Source organism: Chiloscyllium plagiosum, unplaced genomic scaffold (assembly GCF_037043375.1).
Source record: "Chiloscyllium plagiosum isolate Xiang-an unplaced genomic scaffold, Cpla_swu_hap1 HiC_scaffold_16, whole genome shotgun sequence".
Lineage (NCBI taxonomy): Eukaryota > Metazoa > Chordata > Chondrichthyes > Orectolobiformes > Hemiscylliidae > Chiloscyllium > Chiloscyllium plagiosum.
Genome location: NW_028270154.1, coordinates 12,378,758 through 12,399,536, shown reverse-complemented (window position 1 = coordinate 12,399,536; position 20,779 = coordinate 12,378,758). Strand labels below are relative to the sequence as shown.

Here is a 20,779-nt window from a genome sequence, read left to right as displayed (position 1 = left end):
CTTTGTGTCTCACCTTTTGTATCTTCATCTTCAATAGTAGTGTTGGTGCTCTCTGAGGATTCCTAGATTAAAGGCAGAGCACTGTTACAATGAGAAGTCACCATGGCAACATGCTTAACTCGATTCCAAAACACACAGTGGGGGCACATACCACAGATCAAAGTTTTATGTGCAGAAATCACATTGGAACTGAGCAGTCTTTTATTGAGGAGATGTTGAGAAAAGAGGTAGGGGTTGTAGTAGCATAGCGGTAAATGTCATTGGATAATTTAATCCAGAGGCCCAGACTAATCCTCTAGTGAGATTGGTTCAAGCCCCACAAAGACAATTGGTGGAATTAAAACTAAATTAAATAATCTGGAACCAGGAGCTGTGAATTGAACTAGGATAGAATTTGTCTTAATTTTTTTCTTTTTTTATATAATTTATTATTAAAATGGCACCAGAGTATGGCAACTTAAACACTTCTCACTGTACTTTTTTTGTAAAAGTACAAGAGACAATAAATTACTATTCTATTCTATTCTAACACTGACCCACGGAAACAAAAGAACAGGAACAAGAGTAGGCCACTTGGCCCTTCAAGCCTGTTCCACCATTCAATAAGATCATGGCTGATGTGATCTTAACCTCAACTCTACATTCCTGCATTTGGCTTTATAATCATAGAATCATAGAGTGTGGAAGCAGGCTATTCGGCTCATCAAATCTACACCCACCTCCGTCTGAAGAGCCTCCCACCCAGACCATCGATCCCCAACTACCCTATCCCTGCATTTCACAGAATCCCGAAAGTGTGGAAAACAGGCCAATTGGCGCAACAAGTCCACACCAACTCTCCAAAGCGTATTACACCCAGACCCATTCCCCTACCCTATTACTCTATATTCCCCTGATTAATGCTTCTGGAATATGTCACAAAGTGTATTGAATTCGTTGATGTGTTGTCAGAGGGTGATGAAGGGCTTTTGCCCAAAACATCAGTTTTCCTGCTCCTCGGTCGCTGCCTGACCTGCTGTGCTTTTCCAGAACCACTTTATTCTTGCCCCTGATTAATGCACCTAATCTACACATCCCTGAACACTATGGGCAATTTAGCATGGCCAATTCACCTAACCTGCCCATCCTTGGACTGTGCAAGGAAACGGGAGCACCCAGAGGAAACATATGCAGACACGGGGATATTGGGCAAATTCCACGCAGACAGTGGCCCAAGGCTGGAACCGAACTGGGGTGCCTGGTGCTGTGAGGTACCAGTGCTAACTGTTGAGCCACTGTGCCACCCATTTCCAATGGCAATCCACCTAGCCTGCACATCCCTGGATATTATGGGCAATTCAACATGGCCAATTCTAATCTTTCATCTCCTCAATCATCACAAATCTATCCACTTCTGCTGTAAAAATATTTAAAGATTCTGCTTTTTGAGGAAGGGAATTCCAAAGAGTCACAAGGAAGAGAAAATCAAACAGGAACGTTATCGATTGTCATAAAAACCTATCTGGTTCACTATTGTCCTTTGAAGACAGTGATCCTTACCTGGCCTGTCCTATGTATGACTCTACACCCAGGCAATAGAGTTGAGTCTAATCTGCTCTCTGAAATACCATGGCAAGCCACTGAGTTCCAGGGCAATTAGGGATAGGCAATAAATGCTGACCTTGCCAGTGACACCCACATCCACAAGAAGGAATACACAAAAAGAAACAGGTTTAAGGTTGGGTTTTATTATGCATGCAATGCAAAGGAAATGGCTTTGCAAAATCAAAAATAATTTTAAATGTACTGCAAGGAGGTCTTTATGGAATTGTGTCTGAGCACTTAGTGCATAATGCAAGGACTAAGAACATGCATACAGTCAAAAATGTGCATTGTCCATAATGTTCATTTAATCACAAGGGCACATGTAAGCATCTTGTGTGTGATCATGCCTGTCCAAAATCCGGAGCAAATCCCAATACACACACCGTCTCCAAAAAGTATGCGATAGCTGGTGTACATAGAATCATCAAGGTAGATTAATCGCTGCTGTGTCAATAGTCACTGTTTGGAGGTTTTTACTCTAACTGACCCATCTTATGGATATACTACTGTCTCTAATGGCTTTTGAAATTTAAGAACTGTCACAAGATTAGGTCTACACTCAGTTGAGTGAACATTAACAGGTTTTCTTGAACATTAATATAGAAAGGGATAGTAAGATAAGACATCTCCAGAACCCTTCACGTTTGGGTCTCAATTACATGTGATCTGACATCACTGTGCCAAAGCTTCTAATGCACGTGCTCACTGGGTATTCTTAGAGTATATTATAGTTAACCCTTTCTCCTCCAGGAACAAGAAGAGGTAATTCAGTCCCTCAAGTCAGATTGTGGCTGATCTGCCCCGAATTTCATCCACCTGCTCTGTATCTCTTCAAAAGCCCCAACAAGTAAGACCCCTGGCCCAACCGGTCCATGGCAGTATTTACATCCCAATCGAATCTCTCTTGCCTTTTCTCATCTCCATATCTCAGGAGAATTCTCTTTTTGTTTCTCCCTCAGATGCTTATATAGAGTCCACCTACATGCATCTACAGTACTCGCTTCACCTGCCTTGTGTTAGTGTCTTCCTGATGCTCATCACTGTCAGGCAGAAGAAGCTACTTCAGAGCAGGGTTTCTGGATTCCTGTCTGGTAAAGTGATGCTGTTTGTCACACTGTTCCCTCTAACTTTTTATCCATTCCTCATCAGCAAGACCAGCATGTGTTACCAATAACCTAAATGCCAACCTTATTGAAAACTTTACTCACCTTTAAGATCTTTATTAGATGACCACATGCCTCCCTCTACTCCCCCCACTCAACTCAGAAGTGAGACACAGTTTATTTTAATTTAAATTGGTGTGAGCGCTTGAAATTTGGCATTCTTGTATTTCGAATTTTTTTTAATGGAATCCCTTCAGTATGGAAGCAGGCCATTCAGCCCATCCAGTTCACACTGACCCTTCGAAGAGCATCCCACCCGACCCATCTTCCCCCCATTCCACACTATCCCTGTAACCCTGCATCACCTGTAGCCAACCCATCTAGCCTGGACACTGCAGAAAATTTCCCATGGCCAATTCACCCTAACCTGCACATCCTTGGACTGTGGGAGGAAACTGGAGCACCCAGAGGAAACTCACGCAGACATGGGGAGAATGTGCAAACACCATAAAGCCAGCCGCACGAGGGTGGAATTGAACTCGGGTCCCTGGCGCCATGAGGCAGCAGTGCTAACCACCGAGGAATGCAATATGAAATGTTTTGGCAACATGCCTCCCTTTTCAATGATTTTCAAATATTTGGGACCATGTCAGTTTTCCTTCACTGTCACTGGATCTGCATCCTGGAACTCCTCGTTAACAGCACTGTGAATGTTCCTCAAGCAAACAATTCATCACTATCTTCCCCTGGGCAATGATGGAGGCCAATAAATGCTGCCTCACCAGCGACCACCATATCCCTTGAATGAAGAATAATAATATCTATTTAATATAATGTCTTTTAAGCCTGAGGTTTTTGAAATAACTCCATGGAGGCCCATCTCATGTCACCAAGTCACCTTTTATTTACACGTGCATGGACGCTGACCAGCCAACTCAGGGTCAGTCCCCAGAGGAAGGAGAATCCCTGAGAATTCCTGTTTATATCTGTCAGCCAGGGCTTCCTGATTGACCCAGGTTAACAGCTCCAGGTTAGTTAGGGAATTCATATTCAACGAAGTCCACCTGGACAACCTCCTTATAATGTTCCATATTCAAGTACTTTATTTTTTGAAATAAGAATGCTAAGTGAGTTGTGCAGAGTAACATCCCACCATCAGCCGTGATACAACAATCAGATAATCTGTTTTGATTATTGTCCAGGACAGTAGGGGAACAGGCCTGCTGGGTGTTGTCTTTCACATTTACCTGAGAGGTTTACCTCAGTTTAAAATCTCATCCATAAAATGGCACCATTGTCAACCCAGAGCTCCTTTGGCAACGTGAGCGCAGGTTTGTGCTCCAGTCTCCGGAGAGTGCTAGTGAGAGTCATTGATTCTGGGTTGCAAACGGTTCACGAAAGAACTCAAGGGTAAACAAATCAGCAACAATTATTGAAGATGTCCCAATACACACATACCTAATGATTTTAACTTTACATGGCTCAGTACATTCTTTAGATGCAGTGGGAGGGAAATGTTAAATGGGCAGTTCTACTGAGGAAGAGTGATTCTGAGAACCTTGTATTCGTTGTTCTTGCCAAGGATGGCTGTGAATCAGTTAGCTAACTGCACAGCACATTGTACTGATGACAGTGACTTCAAATTCAAAACAATCCCCCGTTTCCTTTGAAAGCAGCTTTAACTCTGAATAATTGCCATTCATTATCTTCAGCAGGTCCTAACTAGAGATTTTGAATGAGTTGTCAGGGAATGAGTTGAAGAGGTGGTTCTAGTGTTTTGCTCAGGGTCAGTCATCTCAGCTCCAGGACATCTCTGCAGGAGCTCCTCAGGGTATTTTAAACTATCCTTTTAAATATCTGCCACTGCTGTTTTATCAAACTATCTTCTAGTCTAAGATGCCAATTTATTTCAGCTCAACTCTCAAGCCCAGATAGTTGTCCCTACTTGAGTTTAAGATACTCGTCTTTAACCCACTTCTCTCTCTTTCTCTCTCTCTCTCTCTCTCCCTCAAACTGGACGGACTAGTTCCGATTATTTTCCCTGGCCACTCTCAGGTCGGCAACCAGTAGCTTTCGGATGCAAGCTGTATCTCATATGGCAGGAGAGAAAAAAAGGGGGTAAATTAACATCCTCCGGATGTAGCAGTGAGCTTACCAAAAATACATAGTCAAAACCTGAGCATAGTACCAATCCCATAAAGAGCACTGATTGGTTACATTGGTAGCAGTTTTAAAAATATTAATTGACAGGAGATGTTCATTGCACCTTGGAAGGTGCTTACTCAAACCACTGCAGTTTCCACGGTGTAGGAACACATGCAGTGGCAGCAAGGAGGGGGCTTTCAGGTGGGCTACTTATTTGTCAACACCAGTACAGACTAATTTCACTGGAACTTCTCCCTTGAAATCAAACATTGTGCCGTAGGTGATTTTTATTTTCTTTCGTTGACAGAAAGCAGGAAATTGGGTTATTTTGGAATTGTAAACAGCAGCTCTTTAAAGGGTAGAAAAGCTTTCATCAACTAGGTTTGTATTTCCTTTGGACTGGGCAGTTGAAGGGTGATCTGAGTGAGGGGTTGAAATCCTAAAGGGATTCTGAGGGCTACGTTGGAGAAAGGTGCGGAAAAGGTGCTAAAAGTGGAGAGCAGCCTCGATTTGTCCGGTTACCAACTCACCTGGATTGTCCCAGAATCTCCAGAAATTAAGGATGAGTCTCCTGAACTTTGTCATGAGCCATCCTGGAAGTTAATTGCTGGGTCTTTCGAGAAAAGGTTTGCCCTTTCCATCTTATGCCTTTTGATCGTAACAATATTGGAATTGGGGTAAGGTGGAAGGGTGTGGAGACTATTTAAGTGTTTTTATTTATGAACAGGAAGGATTTGGAGAGAAATGGACCAAATGCTGGCAAACGGGAGTAGATTAATTTCAGAAATCTGGTCAGCATGGACGAGTGGGACCAAAGGGTCTGCTTCTGTGCTAAACGACTTTATGACTCTCCACGAGTGAATGTTGTGGTCATTAAATGGCTAATTCTCCAGGAATACATACAACCACAGCTAGCCATCTTATCTGAATAGGACTGGGAGCGCCAAGGGGTGGAATGGCTAAATCCTCTTCAGGTAACTGCCTTGTGTTCAGATGTTGGTAATGAGCTTCTGCCAAGGATCTTCGAGTCTCTCAGGGAAATGAATTGATTGTTTTAGTCCAATGCTCTGTTGTCCGATTGGTGGGAAGGAGTTACAAAAGAGAACTGGGTGACCAAGGCTTGCAATTTCAACGTCATTCTCTTGATGTCCTCAAATCAAACATCGTCTTTCTCCTTCATGGAATTGTGAATGGTAGAAGGCAGCCATTCGGCCCATCAAGTCTTGCTCCTTCTACTTCTCTCTTTTTTGAAGACTGGTCCAGTTGGTTCCACTCCTTGGCTCCTCCTGCATAACTTTGCCATTCTTTTCTCTTTCTGGATATTATCCTACTGAATCAGAATGTGCTGCCCTTTCAGACAGTGCGTTTCAAATTTGAACCACTCATGCAAAAAAAAATTCTCCTCATGTTGTCGCTGGTTCTTTTGCCAATTGCCTTAAATCCATGCCAGCTGGTGACTGACCCTCAGTCACCGGACACAGTTCCTCTTTATTGACTCATGATGTGGAAGAGAGAAAGTGAGGGCTGCAGATGCTGGCGATCAGAGCTGAAAATGTGTTGCTGGAAAGGCGCAGCAGGTCAGGTAGCATCCAAGGAGCAGGAGAATCGACGTTTCGGGCATAAGCAGGATGCTGTTCCTTGGATGCTGCCTGACCTGCTGCGCTTTTCCAGCAACACATTTTCAGCTCATGATGTAGAAGAGCTGGTGTTGGATTGGGGTGGACAAAGTTAAAAAAATCACAGAACACCAGGTTACAGTCCAGCAGGTTTATTTGGAAGCACCAGATTTTGGAGCACAGCTCCTCTACCTGATGAAGGAGCAGCGCTCCGAAAGCTGGTGCTTCCAAATAAACCTGTTGGGCTATAACCTGGTGCTGTGTGATTTTGAACTTTATTGACTCAGTCTAAGCCCTTCCTGATTTTGAACACCATGATCAAATCTGCTCTTAATCAGAAACAGAAGAAATACCCAGTGTGCCCAATCCACCCAGGTAAACCCTCTCACACCCGGAACCACAGTATTGATAAGGAAAGGGAAATCTTTTACATTTTACATTACATTACAGTGTGGAAACAGGCCCTTCGGCCCACCAGGTCCACACTGACCCGCCGAAGCGCAACCCACCCATACCCCTACATTTACCCCTTACCTAACACTACGGGCAATTTAGCATGGCCAATTCACCTGACCTGCACATCTTTGGACTGTGGGAGGAAACCGGAGCACCCGGAGGAAACCCACACAGACACGGGGAGAACGTGCAAACTCCACACAGTCAGTCGCCTGAGGCGGGAATTGAACCCGGGTCTCAGGCGCTGTGAGGCAGCAGTGCTAACCACTGTGCCTCCGTGCCACCCACGATGATCCATCTGGTTAGTTGTGTGTGAGGACTTGGGTCAGTTTATTTCTGAGGATGTGCCTGTTCACACTTGAGTGAGGTTCAGTGCTGACAATCACCTCTTCTCTGCCCCTCTTCCCTGTTCATCAAGGATGTGAACACACTGGAGGGGGTTGCAGAGGAGATTCACCAGGATGTTGCCTGGGATGGAACAATTCACCGATGGAAAGAGGCTGGATAAGTTCAGGTTGTTTGCTTTGGAGCAGAAAAGGCTCGAGGGGAATGTGATGGAGGTGTATCAGATTGTAAAGTGACATGGGCAGGGTGGATAGAAAGCTGCTGTTCCCCTTAGCTGAAGGGTCATAATTTTGAAGGTGAAAGGCAGGAGGTTTAGAGGGTGGTGAGAGTCTGCAACCCACTGTCTGGGAGGGAAAACCTTTAAAACAGTACAGAGGAACCTCGATTATCTGGCATCTGATTATCCGAATTTCAGATTATCCAGACAAGATCGCAAGATCCCGATGCCTGCCTAAACTGTATTATCCGGCATTTGATTATCCGAGCAAAGTACTTCCCGCCCGTGTCATTCAGATAATCAAGGTTCCTCTGTATTTGGATGATCTCTTGAAATGTTGCAACATTCAAGGTTATGGGACAAGCACTAGAAAGTGGGCTTAAATAGATAGGTTGCTGTAGACTCAATGGGTCTCTTCTGTGCTCTGGATGAGACTTGGATAATGTCCAGAAAGAGAAGAGAATGGCAAAGTTCTGCAGGAAGAGCCAAGGAGTGGAACCAACTGGACCAGAAGGAACAGAAAGAGCAAGACCTAATGGGCTGAATGGCTGCCTTCTACTATTAGTTAGGTAAAAACAAGGACTGCAGATGCTGGAAACCAGAGTCTAGGTTAGAGTGGTGCTGGAAAAGCACAGCAGGTCAGGCAGCATCCGAGGAGCAGTAAAATTGACGTATTTTCCTGCTCCTCGAATGCTGCCTGACCTGCTGTGCTTTTCTAGCACCACTCTAATCTAGACTCTGCCTTCTACTATTCACCATTCCATAAGGGAGAAAGGCAATGTTTGATTTGAGGATATTAAGAGGATCTGGATATAAGCTTATTCGCTGAGCTGGAAGGTTAATTTTCAAATGTTTCGTCACCATACTAGATAACATTGTCAGTGAGCCGCCAGTGAAACACTGGTGTTAGTGACCCGCTTTCTGTGTTCCTTCTAGAAGCATGGCATTCCAACCGGAACTCTATCAACAAACACATCGACTTAGACCTCATTTACCACCCTCTGCAAAAAAGAACAGGAACTGACATCACCAACCCAAGGAAACCTAAACACATAAATAGAAAGCGGATCACTAACACCAGTGCTTCACCGGAGGCTCACTGATGATGTTACCTAGTATGGTGACGAATCGTCTGAAAATGAACCTTCCAGCTCAGCGAGCAGACCTACATCCAGAATCTCAAACTGCATTACAAATCTTCTCAAAACTTGTTAATATTAAGAGAATGACATTGAAATTCCAAGGTTTGCTCACTCAGTGCAACATGAGGCTTTTGGGCTACTGAAGCCTAATTGTTTTCAGAGACCCTTACACTCAGAGGCAGAGCACTTCAAACTGAAAGTTAAAAAAAAGGGTTAACAAAAGCTTTGGTCAGCCACCATCATTTGTCACAAACGAAGGTCCCTCAAGCCTAACATCAGTGATTCTGTAGAAAGCAGAGGCAGGAGATAAAGCATTATTTCCTACCTTAACTCCATCCGTCTTCTTGTTGCCTGAGCTCCTTCCGCCTGGAAGTAGAAAGAAAATAAATGTATTTATTCCATTCCGTGAGCCACTGTACTCAGCCTGAATACTGGGATCTCTAGCTCATTGCCTATCTGCTGATGCTTCATCCTGAGTTAATTTTCCTTGACAGTTTTTGTCAGTTCGCAAGGTTTGTGAAGGTTTGTAGCTCAGGTTGAGATTTAGGGTGTAGGTTTGCTCGCTGAGCTGTAGGTTTGATATCCAGACGTTTCATTACCTGGCTAGGTAACATCGCCACTGATGATGTTACCTAGCCAGGTAATGAAACGTCTGGATATCAAACCTACAGCTCAGCGAGCAAACCTACACCCTAAAGTTTTTGTCAGTGGGGTTTCACCATTACCTTCCATCTTCAGGGGTAGGGTGAAGATGAAGATCTATCTCAGCCAGAATGGAATTAGAACCCAAGCTGTTGGCATAGTTCTATTCTATGTACCAGACATCTGACCTACTGCATGGTGCAAGGAGGACGTGGAGAAACTTCAGTGTGATTTGAACAGGATGAGAGAGTGGGAAAAGGCAAGGCAGAGGAATTATGTTGTGGATAAATGTGAGGTGATCCACTTTAGTAGCCAAAACAGTTGGGCAGATTGTGGTCGGATTGGCGATAGATTGGGAAAGGGAGAGGTGCAATGAGACCTGGATGCCCATGTATACCAACCCACCGAGAGTAAGCATGGAGGTGAAGTGGGCAATAAAGAAGGCAAATGCTTTTGTTGGCTATCTTAGTGAGAGTACAGGAGCATTGATGTCTCGCTGCAACCGTACAGTGGCTTGGAGTGGCCATATATGGAGTATTGTGCGCAGTTTTGGTTTCCTTATCTAGAAAGGATGTTCTGGCGATGGAGGGAATGTCATGAAGGTTCACCAGACCAATTCCTGGTAGGACTAACATTTGAAGAGAGACTGGATTAGTTAAGACTACACTCACTGGAGGTTAGAAGAATGAGGGGAGACCTCACAGAAGCCCATAGAATTCAAACATCATGAAAGATGGAGAAGATTGTTACTGATGACCAGGAAGGTCCCAATCAGGGGTCACATTTTAAGGATATGGGGTAGGCCAATAGGGACTGAGGTGAGGAGAAACATCTTCACTCAGAGAGTGGTGAGCCTGTGGGATTCTTTGTTGGAGGAAGAGGTTGTGACCAAAAACATGGAATATTTACAAGAAAGAGTTAAATATAGTTCTTCAGGCTAGAGGGATCAAAGATGGATCATCAGTCATGATTATACAGAATGGTGGTGCAAGCTCAAAGGGTCGAATGGACTACTCCCACTTTCTATGATTCTAGTGAACCAGATGGGTTCTTATAACAAGCGATGTGAGTGAGCATCGTCACCATCTCTGAGACTAGCTTGCGAGTCCAGATTTTATTAACTGAGTGCAAATTCCTCCAGCTACTAATGTGAGATTTGAACCCATGCTTTTGCAGCCGTAATGTAGGCTTCTGAATACTAGGCCAGTGGTATTACCGCTGCCACGGGAAAAAAAACTTCTCAATGTCCCTTGCACGACCTCAGGATTTGCTTCAGAGCTGAAGGGGTACTTGTTGGAATTGTAGTAGCTGTCGGAAGCTAATGAATATGGCAGCACAATTTACACTCAGTAAAGCTCAGCAGCTCCATCAGCTTTTTTTAGAAACAGAACACAAGGTTTTTAAGCAGAAGGTATCTGTATCAGGATATTTAGTCTCAGAATAAAGAGGTGCCAATTTAATACTGAGATGAGGAGGAATTTCTTCTCTAAAAGAGTTGAGAGTCTTTGGAATCGCTTGTCACAGAAAGCTGCATGGGAGAGTCCCTGCGCACATTTAAGGCTGAGATTGATAGATTCCTGAACAGTCAGGGAGTCAAGGGTTAGGTGCAAAATGCAAGGAAGTGGACATGAAGAGTGTTGGATCAAACATGATCCTAATGGTTGGTGGAACGGCCTCAAGGGGCCAAATGCCTCACTCCTGTTCCTATTTCTTCTGATTTTATGGTGTCCGAAATGTCTGCTCCCTTTTGTGAGCTGAGAAATTGGAGAAAGGAAGATGGATTAAGACAGAAGCTGGAGAATGCATTTGGGAATGAGAGAGTCAGGTTTAAATGAGGGTCGTTACTTGGCCTCTCCCAGGTTTGTTTTATTGAATGATGAGCCGTGGGCATTGACAGCAAGGCCAGCAGGTGGCAGCAGTGACCCACCTTCTTCAATGTAACTGTGTGGTTGGGTCATTTCACAGTCAGCCACATTACAGTGGGTCTGGAGTCACGTGTAGGCCAGAGGGGGTAATGGTGGCAAATCTCCTTCTCTAAAAGATATTAGTGATCAGGGGACGGGCAGTGAGTGGGAAGTGGTGAGAACTCAGAAAGGGACAGCGAGCAAAACAGTGAGGGTCGGGGATAGGTAGCAACCGGACGTTGGTGAGTGGGACACAACAAACAAGGAGTTGGCATCTGAAGGGGCAAGTGAGGGGCAGTGAGGGGCATCAAATGGGAGTGGGGCAGGAGTACGAGCATGTCTTTGTGAGAGAAGGTTTCCCTGTGAGAGTGTGTGAGAGAGTGAGAGTGAGTGAACGTGTCTGTATGTGTGCGTGAGAGAGTGTGTATGAGAGTGTGTGTGTGAGAGATAGAGTGTATGAGAGTGTGTGAGAGATAGAGTATGTGTGTGAGAGAGACTGTGTATGTATGTATGAGAGAGTGTGTCTGTGAGAGAGAATGCGTGTGAGATAGAGAGTATGTGTGTGAGAGAGACTGTGTATGTTTGAGAGAGTGTGTCTGTGAGGGAGAATGTGTGTGAGATAGAGAGTATGTGTGTGAGAGAGACTGTATATGTGCGTATGAGAGAGAGTGTATGAGAGAGGGTGTATGAGAGAATGTCTGTGAGAGAGAGTATATTTGAAAGAGAGTGCGTGTGAGAGAGTGAGAGACAGTCTATGCGTGTATGAGTGTGTATGTTTGTATGCGAATGTGAGAGTGTGTGTGAGAGTGTGAATGTGTGAGAGTGTCTGTGAATGTGTGTGTGTGAGAGAGTGTCTGTGAATGTGTATGTGAATGTGTGTATGTGAATGTGTGTATGAGAGAGAGTGTGAATGTCTGTATGAGAGTCTCTGTGAATGTGTGTGTGTGAGAGTGTGAATGTGTGTCTGTGTGAGAGTGTCTGAATGTGTGTGTGAGAAAGTGTGTCTGTGAATGTGTGAGAGAGTGTGTGTGAATGTGTGAGAGAGTGTGAGTGTGTGAATGTCTGTGTGTGTGTCGGTGAGTGTGTGTGTGTGTCTGTGAATGTCCTGTGAGTGTGTGTGTCTGTGAATGTCTGTGTGAGTGTGTCTGTGAGTGTGTGTGAGAGAGTGTGTCTGAATGTCTGTGTGAGAGAGTGTCTGTGAATGTGTGTATGAGAGAGAGTGTCTGTGAATGTGTGTGTGAGAGTGTGAACGTATGTGTGAGAGTGTGTGTCTGTGAATGTCTGTGTGTGTGTGTCTGTGAGTTTGTATGAGAGAGTGTGTCTGTGAATGTCTGTGTGAGAGAATGTGTGTGAATGTGTGTGTGAGAGAGAGTGTCTGTGAATGTCTGAGTGAGAGTGTCTGTGAGTGTCTGTGTGAGAGAGTGTCTGTGAATGTGTGTGTGAGAAAGAGTGTCTGTGAATGTGTGTATGAGAGTGTGTGAATATCTGTGTGAGAGTGTCTGTGAGAGTGTGAATGTGTGAGACAGAGTGTCTGTGAACGTGTGTGTGAGAGAGAGTGTCTGTGAGTGTGTGTGTGAGAAAGAGTGTCTGTGAGTGTGTGAGAGAGAGTGTCTGTGAATGTGTGTGAGAGAGTATGAATGTGTGTGAGAGAGATTGTGAATGTGTGTGTGAGAGAGTGTGCGTGAATGCGTGTGTCAGAGAGTGTCTGAATGTGTGTGTGAGAGAGAGTGTGTGAATGTGTATGTGAGAGAGAGTGTGAATGTGTGAGTGTGTCTGTGAATGTGTGTGTGTCTGTGAATGTCTGTGTGTGTGTCTGTGAATGTCTGTGTGTGAGAGAGTGTCTGTGAATGTGTGTGTGAGAGAGAGTGTCTGTGAGTGTGTGTGAGAGAGTGTGTGTGAATGTGTGTGTCAGAGAGTGTCTGTGAATGTGTGTGTGAGAGAGATTGTGAATGTGTGTGTGAGAGAGTGTGTGTGAATGTGTGTGTGAGAGAGTGTGTGTGAATGTGTGTGTGAGAGAGTTTGTGAATGTGTGTGAGAGAGAGAGTGTCTGTGAGTGTCTGTGTGAGAGTGTGTCTGTGAATATGTGTGAGAGAGAGAGTGTCTGTGAATGCGTGTGAGAGAGTGTCTGTGAATGTGTGTGAGAGAGTGTCTGTGAATGTGTGTGACAGAGAGTGTCTGTGAATGTGTGTGTGACAGAGAGTGTCTGTGAATGTGTGTGAGAGAGATTGTCTGTGAATGTGTGTGTGAGAGAGAGTGTCTGTGAGTGTGTGTGTGTGAGAGAGAGTAGGTAAAAACAATGACTGCAGATGCTGGAAACCAGATTTTGGATTAGTGGTGCTGGAAGAGCACAGCAGTTCAGGCAGCATCCGAGGAGCACCAAAATCGACGTTTCGGGCAAAAGCCCTTCATCAGGAATAATGGCAGAGAGGCTGAAGGGTGGAGAGATAAGCTAGAGGAGGGTGGGGGTGGGGAGAAAGTAGCATAGAGTACAATAGGTGAGTGGGGGAGGGGATGAAGGTGATAGGTCAGGGAGGAGGGTGGAGTGGATAGGTGGAAAAGAAGATATGCAGGTAGGACAAGTCATGGGGACAGTGCTGAGCTGGAAGTTTGAAACTAGGGTGAGATGGGGGAAGGGGAAATGAGGAAACTGTTGAAGTCCACATTGATGCCCTGGGGTTGAAGTGTTCCGAGGCGGAAGATGAGACGTTCTTCCTCCAGGCGTCTGGTGGTGAGGGAGCGGCGGTGAAGGAGGCCCAGGGCCTCCATGTCCTCACCAGAGTGGGAGGGGGAGTTGAAATGTTGGGCCATGGGGCGGTTTGGTTGATTGGTGCGGGTGTCCCAGAGATGTTCCCTAAAGCGCTCTGCTAGGAGGCGCCCAGTCTTCCCAATGTAGAGGAGACCGCATCGGGAGCAACGGATGATATTAGTGGATGTGCAGGTAAAACTTTGATGGATGTGGAAGGCTCCTTTAGGGCCTTGGATAGAGGTGAGGGAGGAGGTGTGGGCACAGGTTTTGCAGTTCCTGCGTGGCAGGGGAAAGTGCCAGGATGGGAGGGTGGGTCGTAGGGGGGGTGTGGACCTGACCAGGTAGTCACGGAGGGAACGGTCTTTGCGGAAGGCGGAGAGGGGTGGGGAGGGAAATATATCCCTGGTGGTGGGGTCTGTTTGGTGGTGGCGGAAATGTCGGCGGATGATTTGGTTTATGCGAAGGTTGGTAGGGTGGAAGGTGAGCACCAGGGGGGTTCTGTCCTTGTTACGGTTGGATGGGTGGGGTCTGAGGACGGAGGTGCGGGATGTGGACAAGATGCGTTGGAGGGCATCTTTAACCACGTGGGAAGGGAAATTGCGGTCTCTAAAGAAGGAGGCCATCTGGTGTGTTTTGTGGTGGAACTGGTCCTCCTGGGAGCAGATACGGCGGAGGTGGAGGAATTGGGAATATGGGATGGCATTTTTGCAAGAGGTAGGGTGGGAAGAGGTGTAATCCAGGTAGCTATGGGAGTCGGTGGGTTTGTAAAAAATGTCAGTGTCAAGTTGGTTGTCATTAATGGAGATGGAGAGGTCCAGGAAGGGGAGGGAGGTGTCAGAAATGGTCCAGGTAAATTTAAGGTCAGGGTGGAATGTGTTGGTGAAGTTGATGAATTGCTCAACCTCCTTGCGGGAGCATGAGGTGGCGCCAATGCAGTCATCAATGTAGCAGAGGAAGAGGTGGGGAGTGGTGCGGTGTAATTACGGAAGATCGACTGTTCTATGTAGCCAACAAAGAGACAGGCATAGCTGGGGCCCATACGTGTGCCCATGGCTACCCCTTTGGTCTGGAGGAAGTGGGAGGATTTGAAGGAGAAATTGTTAATGGTGAGGACCAGTTTGGCCAAACGAATGAGAGTGTCGGTGGAAGGGTACTGTTGGGGACATTGGAGGTCCTGGTCATGGCGGATGGAGGTGTAGAGGGATTGGATATCCATGGTGAAGATGAGGTGTTGGGGGCCGGGGAAACGGAAATCTTGGAGGAGATGGAGGGTATGGGTGGTGTCTCAAACGTATGTGGGGAGTTCCTGGACTAGGGGGGAATAGGACAGTGTCGAGGTAGGTAGAGATGAGTTCAGTGGGGCAGGAGCATGCTGAGACAATGGGTCGGCCAGTATGGTCAGGCTTGTGGATCTTGGGAAGGAGGTAGATACAGGCATTGCGGGGTTCCCGGACTATGAGGTTAGAAGCTGTGGGTGGGAGATCTCCTGAGGTGATGAGGTTCTGTATGGTCTGGGAGATGATGGTTTGGTGATGGGGGGGATGGGGTCATGGTCGAGGGGGCGGTAGGAAGAGGTGTCCTCGAGTTGGTGTTTGGCTTCAGTGGTGTAGAGGTCAGTGCGCCAGACTACCACTGCGCCCCCTTTATCTGCTGGCTTGATGGTGAGGTTGGGATTAGAGCAGAGGGATTGGAGGGCTACGCGTTGTGAGGGTGAGAGGTTGGAGTGGGAGGGAGGGTAGAGAGAGTGTCTGTGAATGTCCATGTGAGAGTGTGTCTGTGAGTGTCTGTGTGAGAGTGTGTCTGTGTGAGAGTGTCTGTGAATGTGTGTGTGTGAGAAAGTGTGTCTGTGAGTGTGTGAGAGATTGTCTGTGAATGTCTGTGTGAGAGAGATTGTCTGTGAATGTCTGTATGAGAGTGTGTGTGAGAGAGTTTGTCGGTGAGTGTCTGTGTGAGAGGGAGTCTGTGTAGAGAGTGTCTGTGAATGTGTGTGTGAGAAAGAGTGTCTGTGAATGTGTGTGTGTGTGTGTCTGTGAGTGTGTGTGAATGTCTGTGAATGTGTGTGTGTGAGTGTCTGTGAATGTGTGTATGAGAGAGTGTCTGTGAATGTGTGTGTGAGAGATATTGTCTGTAAATGTGTGTGAGAGGGAGATTGTCTGTGAGTGTGTGTGTGAGAGTGTGTGAATGTGTGTGTGAGAGAGTGTCTGTGAATGTGTGTGTGTGTGAGAGTGTGAATGTCTGCGAGAGTGCCTGTGAATGTGTGTGTGAGAGAGTGTCTATGAATGTGTGTGTGAGAGTGTCTGTGTGTGTGAGAGAGTGTCTGTGAGTGTGTGTAAGAGAGTCTGTGAATGTCTGTGTGAGAGTGTGTGTGAGAGAGTGTGTCTGTGAGTGTGTGTGAGTGTGTCTGTGAATGTGTGTGTGAGAGTGTGTCTGTGAATGTGTGTGAGTGTGTGTGAATGTGTGTGTGAGAGAGAGTGTGTGAGAGAGAGTGTCTGTGAATGTGTGTGTGAGAGAGATTGTCTGTAAATGTGTGTGAGAGAGAGATTGTGAGTGTGTGTGTGTGTGAATGTGTGTGAGAGAGTGTGTGTGAATGTGTGTGTGAGAGAGATTGTAAATGTGTGTGAGAGAGAGATTGTGAGTGTGTGTGAGAGAGTGTGTGTGTGAATGTGTGTGAGAGAGAGTGTGTGTGAATATGTGTGAGAGACATTGTCTGTGAATGTGTGTGAGAGAGAGTGTGAATGTCTGTGTGAGAGTGCCTGTGAATGTGTGTGTGTGAGAGAGTGTCTGTGAATGTATGTCTGTGAATGTCTGTGTGAGAGTGTCTGTGAATGTGTGTGTGTCTGTGAGTGTGTGTGTGTGTCTGTGAATGTGTGTGTGTGAGTGTGAATGTCTGTGTGAGTGTGTCTGTGAGTGTCTGTGTGAGTGTGTGTGAATGTGTGTGTGAGAGAGTGTCTGTGAATGTCTGTGAGAGAAAGAGTGTCTGTGAGTGTGTGTGAGAGAGTGTCTGTGAATGTGTGTGAGAGAAAGAGTGTCTGTGAATGTGTGTGTCAGAGAGAGATTGTGAATGTGTGTGTGAGAGAGTCTGTGAATGTGTGCGTGAGAGAGAGAGTGTGTGAATGTGTGTGTGAGAGAGAGTGTCTGTGAATGTGTGTGTGAGAGAGATTGTCTGTGAATGTGTGTGAGAGAGAGGGAGTGTGTGAATGTGTGTGAGAGAGAATGTCTGTGAATGTGTGAGAGTGTCTGTGAATGTGTGTGTCAGAGTGTCTGAATGTTTGTAAGAGAGTGTCTGTGAATGTGTGTATGAGAGAGCGTGAATGTCTGTGTGAGAATGTCTGTGAATGTGTGTGAGAGTGTGTGTGTGTGAGAGTGTGTGTGAGAGTGTGTGTGTGAATGTCTGTGTGAGAGAGATGTCTGTGAATGTGTATGTGAGAGAGAGTGTCTGTGAATGTGTGTGTGTGTGTCTGTGAATGTGCGTGTGAGAGAGTGTGTCTGTGAGTGTCTGTGTAAGTGTGTGTGAATGTCTGTGTGAGAGTGTCTGAATGTGTGTGTGAGAGAGTGTGTGTGAATGGGTGAGAGTGTCTGTGAATGTCTGTGTGAGAGTGTGTCTGTGAGTGTGTGTGTGAGTGTGTCTGTGAGTGTCTATGTGAGAGAGTGTCTGTGAATGTGTGTGAGAGAGTGTCTGTGAGTGTGTGAATGTCTGTGAGTGAGTGAATGTCTGTGAGTGTGTGAATGTCAGTGAATGTGTGTGAGTGTCTGTGAATGTGTGTGAGAGAGAGTGTCTGTGAATGTGGGTGTGAGAGAGAGTGTCTGTGAATGTCTGTGTGAGAGTGTGTGTGAGACAGTGTGTCTGTGAGTGTCTGTGTGAGAGTGTGTCTGTGTGAGAGAGTGTCTGTGAATGTGTGTGTGAGAAAGAGTGTCTGTGAGTGTGTGAGAGAGTGTGTGTGAGAGAGAGTGTTTGTGAATGTGGGTGTGAGAGAGATTGTCTGAGTGTGCAGAAATTGCAGAGAAAGTGGAACCAGATGAAACATCCACCTCTGAACCAACCTCTAAAACCCTGGAGCATTTTGCAAGCAGTAGACTGAGGCACCGAGTAACTCTCTCTTATAAAATCTCTGACTGGCTGAAACAAAATTGATTCTTAAGTAAATATATTCATGAGATAAGTAAATTCCACTGCCTGAATGTAATTAAATTTAAAATTGGACACATCTCAAATGTTGATAATCATAAGGATATGGAAGAAAATAATTACTGACCAATATCCTTGAAATATTTTACAATCTTCAGTTCGTTAAATCTCTCTGAACACAATTATCAACCAGTTCTGCGTCAAGAAAACTGAACAGCTTGAATTTATATAGCGCCTTTCATGATCTCCGTTCCTCTAAAGAGCTTCGACAACAACTCATATATATTTATGGTTTGTACAGAGTCTTTAACATAATAAAATATCTCAAGTTGTTTTCACAGTAACATTTACAGACCAACATTAGACACCAAGCCACTTAACGTCGCTGATGATAACTGGTCGGAAGTATATTCATCCGTGAGATGGGGGCATCACTGGCTGGGCCAATATTTATTGCCCATCTCTAGTTGCCTTTGAGAAGGTGGTGGGAAGCTGCCCTTTTGAATCGCTGCAGTCCACTTGCTGTGGATAGACCCAAAATGCCCTTGGGAAGGGAATTCCAGGATTTTGACCTAGCAACACATTTCCAAATCAGATTGGTGATGGCTTGGAGGGGAATTTGTAGGTGGTGGTGTTCCCATGTTTCTACTGCTCTTTCTGGATATCGAAGGTGCTGTTGAGGGAACCTTAGTGCATTTCTGCAGTGCATCTTGTCGATGGTACACACTGCTGCTACTGAGTGTTGTTGTTGGATGTAGTGCTAATTAAACAGGCTGCTTTTTTCTGGATGGTGTCAAGCTTCTTAAATGTTCTTGGAGCTGCACCCATCCAGGCAAGTGGGGAGTATTACACTCTTGACTTGTGACTTATCGATTTTGGGGAGTCACGAGTTGAGTTATTTATTGCAGGATTCCTAGCCTCTGACCTGTTCTTGTCACCACCATAGTTATCTGGCTTGACTCAGTTTCTGGTCTACAGTAACCCTCAAAATATTGATAGTTGGGAATTCAGTGATGGTAATGCCATTGAATGTCAAGGGGTGATGTTTAGATTCTCAGTTGTTGGAGATGGTCATTTCCTGGCATCTTTGGGGCGTGAATGTTACTTGCCACTTTTCAAACAAATATTGTCCAGCTCTTATCGCATTTAAACATGGACTGCTTCAGTATCTGAGGGGCTGCGGATGGTGCTGAACCCTGTGAAATCATTGGCGAACATCCCCGCTTCTGACCTTATGATGGAGGGAACATCATTGATGAAGCAGCTGAAAATGGTTGGGTCTAGGACACTAGCCTGAGGAACCCCTGCAGGGTGTTAAAGGAGTAGAGAGAGTGTGATAGAGAGGCAAAGATGTTTGCTGATGGGAACAGTGCCTTCATGAGATAAGGTTTTAGAGTAACGTTATGACCAAAGCAAAGTGCAGAGAGACAGATAAGGTATAGCTTATAGCAGTTCCAAGCAGTTCCAGTTATCAATGTTTTAGCAAACACTCTGCACGAGTATAAACTGTATCAAACTGTGTGCTGTTAGATGCTGGATCCTCCTGGCCCTATTGCAATGATCCAGTCCCAGCCTCCACGATAGACATTTACTGTGAAGCACCCCATTAACTTAATCCATGGCCCTCTGTTGGGCTCATCAATCTCCATGACCAGAGAGAAAAGCATGTTCCCTTAGATCAGACCGAGGTTAATCAACCCTCACTAACACATTTACAGGACGAGACCATTCATCAAGTTTCTGTCAACACAAGCAACTGGAAAGTGAAATAGAAAGAGATCAATTTTATTCTTGATTCTGGTGAAGAGATTTAAGCACTCAGTCAGGTGCTCTCATTTTCTCTTGACAATTTTCTCTTCCTTTGGTGTCTGATTTACTCCCCTTCTGGGGAGGAATGGATCTCTACATAAGAACACCAGGAATAGGAGCAGGGCCACCTGGCCCATCAAGCCTACTTCTCCACTCAATAAGATCATGGCTGATCTTTTCTGTGGACCCAGCTCCAATTACCCTCCGGCTCACCATAACCCTTAATTCCTTTGCTGCTCAAAAATCTATCTGTCTTTACCTTAAAAACACTCAATGAGGAAGCCTCATCTGCTTCCCTGGGCAGGGAATTCCACAGATTCACAACCCTCTGGGTGAAGAGGTTCCTCCTCAGTCCAAAATCAACTCCTCTTATTTTGAGGCTATGCCCCCTAGTTCCAGTTTCACCCACCAGTGGAAATAACCTCCCTGCTTCCAGCTTATAAATTCCCTTCATAACTTTATATGTTTATATTTTATAAGACCACTGAGAGTCCAATTATCTGGCTATTTATCTCATTGCTGCTTCTAGGGTCCTGGTTTCCTCAAACTAATCAGTATGTTTTCTATTTTCTAGCAGAGACTATGCATCGAAAGTATTTCATTGTCTGTCAAGCTCTAGGGGAAGTGCAGGGAAGATTTTTTATTTTAACCTGAATTGTAAAAAGGGTGCATAGAAACCTGAAAGAGGTATTTTACGATGAAAGAGGAGCTGGACGGTTGACTTGGAGAAATTGTTTCCACTTGTGGAAGGTATGAGACAGAGAGCAGTTGACCACCAACAGATCGAGTAAGGAAGAATTTCTTTACTGGCTACGTTACAGTAGAGACTGCTCTTCTAAAGCTTTGGGCAAGCCCGTGAAAGGTGCAACGTAAATGCAATTCTTCCTTATATGGTGAGTGGAAAGTACATACAGTCACAGGGAGTGGTGAAGCACTGGACATAT

General features: G+C 45.4%; 1 protein-coding gene across 2 annotated transcripts in view; it reads right to left on the bottom strand.

Moving 5' to 3' along the window:
- Positions 1 to 20,779, bottom strand: part of LOC122556983 (calcium/calmodulin-dependent protein kinase type II subunit alpha) — a 258,438-nt gene that overhangs the window by 16,413 nt on the left and 221,246 nt on the right. For both annotated transcript variants that reach the window (XM_087995125.1, XM_087995124.1), the window contains exons 13-14: positions 8,934 to 8,974; positions 14 to 62 (exon numbers count right to left, since the gene is read on the bottom strand). In XM_087995125.1, coding sequence (XP_087851251.1) covers positions 14 to 62; positions 8,934 to 8,974 — 90 coding nt within the window. The remainder of the gene's footprint in view (positions 1 to 13; positions 63 to 8,933; positions 8,975 to 20,779) is intronic.